The sequence below is a fragment of the Topomyia yanbarensis genome, chromosome 2 (assembly GCF_030247195.1).
Source record: "Topomyia yanbarensis strain Yona2022 chromosome 2, ASM3024719v1, whole genome shotgun sequence".
Taxonomy (NCBI): Eukaryota; Metazoa; Arthropoda; class Insecta; order Diptera; family Culicidae; genus Topomyia; species Topomyia yanbarensis.
The window spans coordinates 388,465,634-388,479,124 of record NC_080671.1 but is presented as its reverse complement, the minus strand read 5'-3'; the positions used below and the strand labels follow the sequence as shown (position 1 = coordinate 388,479,124).

The 13,491-nt window shown below is 38.0% G+C and overlaps 1 protein-coding gene across 2 annotated transcripts in view; it reads right to left on the bottom strand.

Annotated features, from left to right (window-relative positions):
• The window catches only part of LOC131684761 (serine/threonine-protein kinase minibrain), a 262,707-nt gene that overhangs the window by 191,550 nt on the left and 57,666 nt on the right, over window positions 1-13,491 (bottom strand). For both annotated transcript variants that reach the window (XM_058967895.1, XM_058967896.1), the window contains exon 2: window positions 4,633-6,460. In XM_058967895.1, the coding sequence (XP_058823878.1) occupies window positions 4,633-5,365 (733 nt within the window). In that variant the 5' untranslated portion in view covers window positions 5,366-6,460. The remainder of the gene's footprint in view (window positions 1-4,632; window positions 6,461-13,491) is intronic.

Below are 13,491 nucleotides of genomic sequence, written 5' to 3'. Positions count from 1 at the left end.
TGACTCTTCCGTCTCGTTGATGTGTAGATCAGTTAAGTTACATGTCGATCCTTCTCGAAACTGTCTGGGTGCAGCATCGTTCGTATAAGTATGGAACGGTACGCTTTTACAGATCTCGTGCCGTTCTATAAGCCAGTTTGAAATAGTAGTGTGGGTGCAAGTTGTCCCAAGTGACTTCGAACATCATTTCCTGATCTAGTGACGGTATAATGAGCATTTCGTATGGGGCTTTTTTCGAGCTGGGTTTTGCAAACTTTCTTTGAAAATTGAGGATGATCATTTTTACTGGCAGTTTGATAACTATATAACAAACGTAAAAATATGTATGATGAACTTATTGTGAATAATAAGGAGCCATCATCAGAATTCAAGCGAACTACTCATGTTCAAAAAAGGATAAATGTCATAGAAGTAATTATTGAAGCAATATAGTAAATAAAATTACATTTGCAGCACAATTTGTTTAACTCATTCACAATCATTGTAATCTAGTACAATTATACTCAACGTTTGCACTATTCCACCGGCTCGACGACCAGGAGAAAATAACTAACCAATAACCCGAGCACACTATTTTCTGGTATTCATTGAGGTATTAAGTAGGTATCAAAGAAACATACCAGCTTAATACCTCAATGAGGTATAATACTTTATTTTAGTATTATTTATGTACTCCAGTGATTTTCACAAATACCAAATCAATACCTTACTGAATACCTCCATACAGTGAATTTTGTTATTGGACCCGAGCAGAAGAAAATAATTTCTGAATTCCAAATTCAGGTATGCTGTACCCAATACTTGAACACCACAATAAGGTATTGAGGAGCCTTGCATAAGAGGTAAAATACCTAAAATAATAACTTAGACATGTACTAGGAATAACTAGTTAATAATGAAACGAATTTTTATAATACCTGAATAATAACAAAACCTTTTCAACCTTCCAACAACAAAATTCACTGCATGGAGGTTTTCAATAAGGTATTGATTTGGTATTTGTAAAAATCATTGGAATACATAAATAACACTAAAATAAAGTATTATACCTGATTGGTGTATTAAGAGGGTATTGAAGAATGTTTCTTCAATACCTGCCTAATACCCCAATGAGGTATTAATAATCAATTAATACCAGGTTTTGGTATGATACCAGAAAATAGTATGCTCGGATTATTGGCCAGTTATTTTCTCCTGGTCGGAGAAGGTTGAAAAGGTTTTGTTATTATCCAGCTATTATAATAACCCGCTTCATCATCAACTAGTTATTCGTAGTACATGTCTCAGTTATTATTTCAGGTATTTTGCCTCTTATGAAAGGCTTCTCACTACCTTATTGTGGTGTTCAAGTATTGGGTACAGTATACTTGAATTTGGTATTCTGAAGTTATTTTATTCTGCTCGGGATCTTCTTATATTTGGAACAGTGCTAACAAAGCAACCTCCTGCAATTATGCCCGATCAGTTATGTCAAAATTTCTCACGAATTGACCACATGTGGAATGAGAACGCAAAGCCCTTTACTGAATTTTGTCTTCTGTTTCAACAGAGAATGCAACCGATTAATCGTTGCACTGCAATTACCCTGTAGTAATTGCAGTGCAACGATTCTGACACTAAGAATACTTCCTGGTTAGAGCTTGACCAGGGAGGCGAAAGAGTAGTGGATTTAGTATTACAGGTGACCCAATTTTTTTGAACATTACCGTAAGTCGAAACTATCTATTACGTGAAATTGCATTTAGTTAAATGATCCATTTGACGAAATAACCCGTTTCCGTCACCTCAGTCTAATGTGAGAGATCGATTACTGTTGACTTTAATTTTGCACTGGTGATCGTCTGTTGATAGAGATGAGAGAGGTTTTGCAACAAAGTGGGAGTACACTTCAGTTCAACACAGTGGTTGTTGATTTTAAAGTTTGCCGGGTCTGACCTTCTGCTTGCGGCGTGAAAAATTTGTTGATAGTTCAAATTAAGATTAAGATTACAGAATTCATCTAAATAACAGTATGCTATATTGCTCTACTGATTAGTGCCGTCATTAAGTTAGTCTCGGATTCTGATGAGACGAAACCGAAACGAAAATTTCATAATTAATTTAGTTATAGATTTTTGCCCAATTGTGGTTTTTAACAATTTTCTCCTTGGTGGAGAAAAATTAAAATGTGGTTTTAAACAATTTTCTCCTCAGTGATTTTTACTCAATTTTTTCTTTACAATGGAGAAATATGTACCTTGCATTAGTTTGCTAAGCCAAACCTAGTTTTCACCAGCTTAAAAATGGACATCTCCTTTGTAAAAAAAATTTGAGTAAAAACTAATTGACAATTCGTGGAATTTTCTCAGCTGTCTGATTTTCATCGTTGCAGGACCATCTGACGGTTTGATACCACAACGGTCACATAAGGCTGCACGGGATCCTACTATCCTACTCCGCAATAACCATAACGATGAGATACAGTCATCTGAGGTAACTCCAAAAATGTTGACACCATCCATAATTTCCATAATAAATGAAATACTCTTGCAATTCACAAATAGTATCCAAGTACTGAAAAATGGGTCCGGAAATCCGGATTGCCTAGAACCAGATCGAAGTAAAGATGTAATTCGGTTCATTTGTACTGAGTCCAAAAATGAATCAGTTCCTGAATCTAAAACACGGGGTAACAAAAGTCAGAAACTCTTTTCCCACGACCCCCACTTGCTGTATCATCAACTTTGATTTCTCCAAATCTATGTTCGGTGATTTTCCAAGTAGTCACGAAGTATAAATTTTCAGCTTGAGAAAGTCTCGTGAAAATGCAGGTGACTCCATCTATTTCATTTTATATCAGCTTACAATACCAAATTTGAGACATTGTCAATTCTCTGAGCACGTTATGTATCAAAGCAAAATGCTATTTCTGTCATCAGACGTAACACTACGGAAACCTCTATACAGAAGCCGACAAGAAAAAATCCCCTATAATTTAATCCAACACACATTCTTCAACAATATCAGCGAAATCACAAACTGTTATTCAGCTGCATCTACCTTTCAATATAATGCCAAAATGTTACAGGTAGTAGGTACAGTATTACAGCTGGAACATCAATAAATTTGCATTATCAGTCTTACGTGTATTCTACATCACTCCGATTGTGTTGCTAACATTACCTATCCATCTTTTTTGTTTACACATTATAAGCGTGAAAAGATCCTCGGCCCAGTCAAGCTAACGCATTACCCCGACTGAAATTAACAATATTAAAAAAAGTGTACATCTAACTATCTCAAAAGGATTTACCTTACAGATAAATGAATCAATTCATAATCCACCTGCCATATTCGATGTTTACGTTATTGTTAGAAATTGTAGACATCAGAGAGATTCAATTTTAACAAACTCTAGAAGAAAAATCCGTTATAGGAATGTGAGGACCCACCAGCAATATTAGGTATATAGTGTGTCTCGCTTAGTTTGAAAAATGAAATTTGAATATCAATTTAAAATTAAAACTTGTTCCTCATATGATTTCAAATTACTAGAAAATTTCAGAGATTTTCAAATCAAATTTAACGCCTAAATGTTCTTCGCTTTTCAAGTGTTTTTTTTAGAATCGACATCTTAAGGTACATTTCTTACGATAGTTGCTGGAGGAAGTGTATGTTTGACCATTTTGAAGTGGTTAAATGTCCTTGGGCACCCAGTAATGTAGTAACTATGACTAAGACAGCTGAAACTCTATTTCATAAAAACTCACTAACCATAATTTTTCAAAAAAAAAATCTCACCGGAAATTCCCATTCACAAATCACATCTATCCACAAACAGAGGAATGTCTTTCTTTAGTATTCCTCCCCGGCATTTAACGAGCACCCAACAAGCTGAGCATCAACCACAAAAGATACACCCCGGGGATAACTACACTGCGCCTGACGCAGATCATATGCATGCATATATGTACGCAGTCTCCGTCTCATGCTTGAATTCGATGACTTTTGCACCGGGAGCGCGCCGCAAATTGAAAATTATGACTGGCCTAGTACTACCGAACCCGTTGGCAACCTATTATTGTCGTGTAATTTCCTAGCCTTGCAAACTTAAAAATACCAATCAACTACTGAAAAGTACTATCAGTGTTTTAGTTTCTTATATAATATAAATTCATGCATGTAAAAAATTTTTTGAATGCGTTCTCAATTTAGTAGCAGCATCTAGCAGAATTTTGGCCCGTAAAACTAAAATTCTTGTTTGTGTACTTTCTAATTTCGTTTAGATCATCATTTTACAAAGTATTACAAAAGTCTGCAGTAAAAACTTGAAATTCAGAACAACTCTCGATATTAAGGCAGTACTCTAGTGCCATCTACATCTGAGTAGTTCATTACATGTATATCTCCAAAGTAACAGCTGGGTTTGTGGACAGTTGCTGTCCTCGTTGTCAGCTCTCATCAAAGGGTGAGAAATCCCTCATTGCACTAATGCATTTTCTTCGCAAGTAGCAAACAACTGAAAAATAAACCAGGCAACACAATGATAACCGAACCACTTTTACAACTCGAAGGGAGAAAAAAAAACCCAGTGTGCATCTTTTTCAAACCCAACTTGAAAAGTTATTTTGACGAGCGCAAAAATCTACTTACATTTCTGTTTCGCCTTGTCCGTCAGCATCTTGCTACTTGCTATGATATCCGATTCAATCCAGTGATTCACTTGTTGCTGCTGTTGCTGCAGGTAATGGTGATGAGGTTGATATTGTAACGATGTTGGTTGATTCGAATGCTGCTGCTGCTGAACTGGTGGCAGTGAGTTCAGCTGATGAGAGTGATAATGGTGATAGAATGGGCGATGATGAGGTTGCTGCTGTTGCAGCTGTTGATGCTGATGAAGATGATGATAATCCAAGTTATCCTGCGAGTGCACGTTCGCCACTTTCAACGATTTGAATCCATTTATGATATTGTCATGGATTAATGAGTCCAAATCACTGCCAAACAGTAAATCGTCAATATTGCGATTGACGGCGAGGATACGGTTGCCGCTGCCGTTGCTGGAACCGGTGCGGCTAGAGCCGCTACCGCTGCTGCTACTGCCGTTACCGTTCCCTCCTCCACTTCCTCCACCCCCGGCGAGTACGAAACCACTCAAACTATCCTGGCTACCGCTAACCACTAGCGACGATAGGGCTGCTGATGTGGTCCCACCAACCACTCCAACTCCAAGGTGGCTTCCCAAACCTACGGCTCCTCCTGCCCCTGTCGCAACCAAACCACTGTTGTTGCTGCTACTGCTGCTGTTACCAGTACTGTTATTGTTACCACCGGACCCCCCACCACTGTTGTTGAGTGTTGCGGCCAGATGAGGGGGGACTATCATGCCCCCGATAAACACATTAACCCGCGCGTTCAATATAATTAATTGCAACTATGTAAGGCCGCCTTCCGGAATGAGCTCTAGCCCACCCCGGCAATCTATCAAATCTTTCAAACAGCGTTAGCCCAACGCTACTGATTCTCCGCTGCGTATGTATGTATATACTTTATGCACTTAGTTGCCGAATAATATACAATTGGTTGATATAATTTATACAATTTTTTCGCTTTCCGCTCACACACAACCCGGCACCATTGAACTCTTCTGTCGAAAGCTTAACTTTGGAACCGATCACCTACAAAAGCTACCTTCTATCACACTGCCTCGATGCTGCCTGTGACACTAAACAATATATTATACTGACTACTATATTGCACATTCAATAGCACATTAGCATCGCCTACGAACGAAACACAACACTCACTGCGCTTTGCCGCCGCCAGCAGAACACATTAAAACCATTTTCCACCAATCTGATTCTTCCACCTACGCAAACACACGTTTGATGCTTCTTCTTTTTTTCTTCGCTCCGGAGCCCCTTCCACCTCAGATGGAAAAAAACACACCACACCGATCCGCGCTGATGACAAAGAAAATCTTCACGATTAGTCACGCAAACTATTTTCCAGCTGCACGTTTTCTTTATTCACGCCAAGCAGGGGCGGCAGACGCTGACGCTTGTCTGTGCGCAACTATATACCGCACTCTCTGTACGGTGGCGTCGTCGTCGTTGTCGTGCGAAACTACTCCCAGTCATCAACAAGTTCTGCTGTTTCCTGCGCTACTGCTGGCACTGATCTGGCGAGTTTCACGAACAATTCCGCATTTCCGCTCGAGCTCTGGCCTGGCTGGCTAGCTGGCTGGCTGACTGGCTGTTTGTTTTCGTTTCGTTGCTGTGTTGTTTTGTTTTTGTTATTTCATTTATTTGCGCAGGGATCAGTTTACTGGCTGGTCTTTGTCAAGCAAGCTCCTTGTTCCGCCGTACTACGCGTGTAGTAGAGTGGTGGTGCACTGGGTGCAATGGACAGCACCGTAGCTCATTCGACCAGTGTGGGAACAATCGACCGAATGTCCTGTTTGTTTGCTTGGATTGTAGATCTGTAAAAAATATCGAAAAACAAATAGAGGAAGGTTAGAATCAAGGGTCATCTTTTATTGCGTCGAATTGATCGTGTCGCATTTAGGAAAGCAATATGAAGGGTTTGTACTGAAACGTTGATTTTCCGGAGATAAGAGAGAGACCTTTACAGATATTGTTCTATCACTCGTATATGACAAATGCCCACGTGAACTGTTTTTCCATTACATAGACATCTTTATGATTTATAGAACAGTACGATTTGTAGCAAAATCAGTGGTATGCTGCATTGATGTCGACAACCATGGGCAAAAATTGAAGATTGAAGAATTGAAGATGTTGATTGAATTGGCAAAAGGAACAACAAGACTGCAAGACATTAAACTTTGCAGATATGTTAGGATTATGAGTTTTCCTGTTTTTCATTTTCAATTAGATCTTTATTACTCAACGGCAATTTTTTTAAAACGGCACCTAAAAATTGTTTGTCGAGAAGTTTCATTTGTACAGCAAATCAATTAGAGAATAAATTACAGTAAAATAATTCTTTCTTTGCAAAAAATAAGCTCGGGAAAAAAGTTGTAATACTTTCCAAAAAATCAAAAATTAATGCAAAAAAATCAATTTACAATAAATACATTATTTTTTAATCTTTAATTAGTGAAAGTCTAAAGGCAAAGGAAAGATTTAAAATATAATGCATCGTGGAGAAGTTATAAAAAAAATTCTGATAAGAAAACGCGAATTAGTTATGAAAAATTTATAATTTCACGAATCAATTCTTTTTTCGGAAACTAAATTTTAAATATATTGATACCAAATTTTGGAAGATTTTTGTTAGGAGCATTTAGATTAAAAATCACATTTAGAATCATTTTAAACAGGAAAATAACATTTTTATCTGGCCAATAATTTGTAATTTGGGAACATGTTTGATTTCTTTTTAGAAAAACTTTTTCACTTTTTTTAAAAAAAATCCTATTATTTTATAAGACATTCACAAAAAATATTAATTCCCTGCAACTTGCAATTCTTTTCGAGGGTTGTCCTACTGGAGCTGTAGACCTAGCTCGGAAGGGCTACCCGTCAGAATCACACACTACAATTGCAGACGAGACGAGAAATGTCACCCGCTAAAACACTGCTTAAGGCCAATTGCAGCGGGGCTGTGATTCTGTATTATTCATTGTACGGTTCATATATGTAGACATATTGCGATCGCGTGTATCATCGCGAAGGGCTCGAGTGCTCGATCGCGGTGCGTTTATATGTCGCGTGTACTAGCGTATACGTAACTTCGTGTATACAAAATTCCATTTTATAACCGTGTATCTTTTGCCAGTGCTACGAAATTTCAAAATCAGTTACCTATTTGTGATGGCATTTACCGAAGCCGACATTCAGATTCAACGCCTCCCTCATTCATTCACTCTCCAACTGACTGAAATTCCATGCAGAATCGAATGCTTCAGTGCAGAGGAAATATAAATTCATTTACCAACTAAAACATTCATTTGTTATTACGTGGACAGTTTTAAGGCAGAAGTCAGCACCTTCTTCATTTTCGAGCATAGGTGAACGGCGTAATCTAGATCTGGTGCCCATTTGTTCAATAATCTCTCTCAGAGCTAGCATAGAAACAAAATTTAGTTTGCTTCTGCAACCGAACATGTCCGAACCTGAATGCACTGCGTCAGAAGAACGAATGACGAGGGAAACGAACCAAACATTTCATTCATGGCAGCGGGCATGAAACGAATTTTTCGTTTTTTTTCAAGTTTACGCAGGGTTATCAATTTTTTTAAGCTCTGATGTTCTTAGGTGATCGCGCGTGGACCGTGAATCTGATGCTTAATTTTCGGTTTACGGAAGAAGGTGAGATCTTCCATATCACCAAAGTTCCCGGTCATGTCGCCATGGAACATGTTGTCTATCGGAGCAAAGTCGAACATCAAAATTACGACAAGTAAAATTCATATTTTGATAGTAGATTCAAATTTTGCTATCCTTATCTACTCTGCGTTTCTTAGAAGAATTTTCTTTGTTTATATTTCTTTGGAAAACATCAAAGTGAATACATCTCTTGTTATCAAGTACATTGCAACATCTCCATTATGATCTTTTAATCGTTAAAAAGACTAAAATGTTAACAATCTGAGTAATCATTAGCCGAACATCACAGCATCAAGTTTAGCTTTCAATTTATTATCAGACTCTGCTGGGGTAGTGGATATGAGGACTTTTTTTTTGTTTTTAAATTGGTCCAATGGAAGGCATGCACCTAGTCTTCTGGTACCGAGGATAGAAATTTCCGCAAGTGATTGATTCATGGTCGCACGAGCGCGGGAGTGTGTAGGTTCACGCTTGAGACCACGTTTGAAAATTTATAAGCGTTGAGACGTTTACCTAATTACTGGGATGTTATCATGTTTGCGAGATCGGGGGTGTAGGTTGCGTGGATGGTCGCGAAGGGCTCAAGCATTTGTATGTTAACGTGTACGTCGCGTGTATGTGAATTTTTCGGTTTTTTTGACGCCGTTCAGTGGATACGAGTGTCATTTGTTGTTTGGTCCTCCTGAAGGCATTGGACCTATGCTACTAGTACCGCGGATAGGGACTTCCGGACGTATCCGATTCATGATCGTGTGAACACGGGCGTTTGTAGGTTTACTCCTGAGAACGCGTTTGTGAATTTACATGTGATCAACCGTTCACTTAGTCACCGGGATGTTATTTCGTTTGCGTGATCGTGGATGTAGGTGTGCGTGAATGGTCGCGATCGACCCGGGCGTCTGTATGTTGACGTTTTTGTCGCGTGTGTTTAGTCTATAGTTCAGATTCTAGAAGTGATTTCTCCCATTTCACTAGAGTTCCCGGCCATGTCGCCATGGAACGTGTTTTCTATTTTTTTTCTATTGATCCAACTGAAGACATTATTGCGACAGCGGTGGGTTGATGCTTGAGACCGTGTTAGTAAATTTATATGTGCTAAAACGATCACTTAATTGGTTGGTGAGATCGAGGACGTAACCTGGTTTGTATTATCGCAAAGACCACGTTTGTAAAAAATGACCAAAGAAAGATTACTCCCTATTCGATCATATACACCAGTTCTGCATTTATTCCCTGACCCATTTGTCACAAATATTCAAACGAACACATACACAAATAGACTTACGACTAGCACATAATAATTGTAAAGTCGTACTGAAAACAATTATTACAACACAACAACTAATAGGCTTCTACCCCTACACCTCTATTAATTAGCCTGTGCACGATGACAGAATCGACCGATAAATGGACATGCTAGACCCCCACTGCGAGCCGTGTCCACAAACACTGCCATTAAGCTAGTGAACAATGTTAGCAAACACAGCCCACAGAAAAAGGCAATCCAAGGCGACCCGCTAGTGCGCACAGGCTAGTGACTGAGTGTTGGTGTGGGCTGGCGCAGAGTATGAAAAAACACAAAACATAAAAAGGCCCATGAGCCCTCTCGATCTCCTCGATGCGCCACTAATTGTCTGGCACTGATGCACGCAATATACTTGATGATGTTTGCAATATCGTCAAACCCCCCAACCTAGGGGAGTGAAGTACTTAAACTACAATTACTACAAAACGACAACTAATAGGTTTCTACTTATGTGTTTATTAAATTAATTTAATTATTAAATTATTTTAATTTAATTAACCTGTGCACGATGACGAAATCGACCGATAAATGGACACACAATGACCCCCACTGTGAATCCCGTCCACCAACAACTAGATACATATAAGACTTTGAGTTTTACGCATTGCTCTATTCCGGGTAATAAGAAAGGGGAATCTTCGATTAGAACGGTAATAAAAAGGCGGACACTTAGCCACTAGAAGGTGATAATTAGGAAAGATCGCGTAGCTTCAATGAGTTTTTCAGTATTTCTTGTCAGCAGACGCTCGAAATTTGGCACATTTCGGGATGAATGAAGGTTGTTACTTCCGTCGGGTTTATGTATACGTTGAATGCGCATCTCCGGTGTATTGGTGCCGTGGAGAGCGGTCTCTGTGCTTGTGGTGACGGTTATCGCGACATTGGACATGTTGTCTGGTCGTGCGCCTAGTGTTCTAGCGTCAGATTTCCGTTAAACAAATCTCTTCGGCCTTGTTGCTGTCCGAGATGTGCTGGCTAGCCTCGATCTTCCCTATATGTCTCTCATATACACAATTTTAAACACGATAGACATCCAAATTCAGTTAACTCTTCTCTTTTGTTTGACATGCTAACAGCTACCTGGACATCTGATCCCAAAAGAGTTCTCAGCGGATACAAGGAAGCCAGCCGGCGATCCGGTTCATGACAGCGATCTTCTGTTTGCCAAAAAGCTGCAAGTTTAATTTATTTTTCCCTGTCATTGTTGTTTGCCCTCTCTTAACTTTCTCTTATACGGTCTCTGCTACTCTGATGTTGAAATCAATCCCTCTTATCCGCATAAATAACCTAATAGTGTTTCTCCTTGTTTCAATTGCTAATCAAATAATAGCTCTTGTTAAAAAATACAAATTGTAAATATATCTAGTCTTAAAAAATATTTCTAACTGCATCCTTTAGTCTGAATAAATTTGTATTAATGTTTTGTTGTGTATCGACCTGATTTCTTTGTTTGAAGATGTAGATGTGTCAAAAATAATTGACTCAAAATATAGTCCCCTTAGTATTAACATAAAAAATAATTTGAAATTTCAAGCAAATCTTGATTATTATCCCATATTATGAAGAAATTTAAATTGTAAAACAAGAAAATTTGTATCTGAATAAAAATGTGGAATTGTTGTACAAAAATTTCAAACGCATAGACGCATGAATTTTGTACGAGAGACACATACGTAGTTAAACTAAGATTTTGATTTGTTCCAAACTTTCGAGTGGGTAAATCCGCCCTCGAGTGGGTAGTATTACCTACACTACTCACGTGTTCCGCCGGCTCTGGGCAGATTCAGAGTATAAAAAAAAATCCAAAACCTAAAAAGGCTCATAAGCCCTCTCTGTCTCCTCGATGCACCACTATCGCGATGTAATGCAATGACCATCTTAAAGCTATTGTCTGTCAGACGTTCTTTAACACTGATGCACGCAATATGCTTGATGATGTGTGCAATACCACCGAATCCCTCAGCCTAGGGGAGGGTGGTAGAAGAGTCATTGTTAACTAATTCACAAATTACAATACAGTAAATTACATAAATCTTTAATTCGAACGTCATGCATCAAACTATGCTACATAAAAAATGCGTCAAATCCGAGCAACTGAAATGACCCTGTTATACACGGAAAAAATCCACAATTCGTGAACTGAACGATTTACGAAAACCGTGACCAAGATCCTGATATTATGAATAATAGACAACGTATTCATGAATAATATAATAATATAATATAATAATAATTATTATCGTACGGGCTTAATCTTTGTCTTCTGCTAATGAAGGTCGAGCTTAGTCAGTATAATTACGAATCACCCGAGTTCACTAGCATGTGTCCTGGTATCGACAGACGTGTCCATCTTTACCGTGACAACCTAAGCTCGACCCTCATTAGCAGAAGACAAAGATTAAGCCCGTACGATATTAAGCCTGTTCTAATGACCCTGCCACTTCTAGTTTTCCGATCTGTTTACTTCACATCCTTGCTCTCACTTGAGTACTATGGCTCTAATTTACATAACATTCCCTACCCAGTAATCTCTAGCTAATTGAATGTCGTTAAAATGTAAAAAAAAATGTGACTAACATAGTCGAAATAAAAAAGGAAAAAAGTATTCATGAAACTATTCGTTTTTTCAAAAGACCAGTTCGCCCCGAATATATACATGGCGTTACATTAGAATGTTTGGTTGGGTTACTGTTGTTGTTGCCTGGACATGTTTAGTTATTGTTGTGATGCTATGATTTGGGAATACACAGTCGACAGTCAAACGTTGTTCATGATTTCAAGAGCTTATTTGCGATTCCTGTGAATTCTCATGACGCTAGCGGGATTAAAGTTCATGAGTTCAAGATCTTGGTTGCGATGTTCGTAATTTCTATTCACGTTATCGTGATATTTTAGTCATGAGTGGAGTAATTCATGTTCATGATTTCAGGATCTTTGTCACGATTTTAAATATTTTTGTCACGAGTTGTGTAATTTGTGTTCATGATTTCAGGATCTTAGTCGCGATTTTTGTAACTTATGTTCATTTTATCGTGATATTATAGTCATTAATAGCGTAATTCATGTTCATGATTTCAGTATCTTTGTCACGATTTTAGATGTTTTTGTTACTAGTTGTGTAATTTGTGTTCATGATTTCAGGATCTTAGTCACGATTTTCTTAATTTCTGTTCATGTTATCATGATATTTTACTTTAGAGCTAACTAGAGTAATGCAAGTAATGATCATGATATCAGCAGTTTTATCATGGTATTGGTAAATTCTGACTGACATAAAACAAAAACAAATATTTCCACTAATGAAAGAGTTAATTATGAACATAATTATAAAAGCCATGATTTTTGTTCATGGTCCTGTTTTCGTAACGTAAAAACGTGATTGTTCCAGAATTCATGAAACTTTATTCACGATTTTGGGAACAATTTTTTCCGTGTAATAAGAAAACAAACAGAAATAGCTTTTCAAATAATAAGTACAAGCAACAGCTTTTATATATTAAACACCTTCTATATAAAAGGAAAGGTAATTGGAGCAACAATCTATACAATATCCATAATAGTTTGCGAGTAAAGTTATCTGCATCGCTGCGAAAGTTTAATCGTTGATATCTGCTATTGAAACAGAAAGTCAAAGATCTGCAAAGGTGCGAGTGAAATTTTGGGCTATCATTTGAATCGATCTGTTGAAGTTTTTTGAACCCTCATTAAAGAATGTAATTATTATTATTATTATCATGTTTTTTAAAGCGAAAAAACAACATTGAATTTTACAAGTTCTTCCAGCTTTCTCGTTTCGTTTGCTACCGAAACTCCAAACACCGCTCCTCTCACGCTGCTGTGGGAACCCTTCAT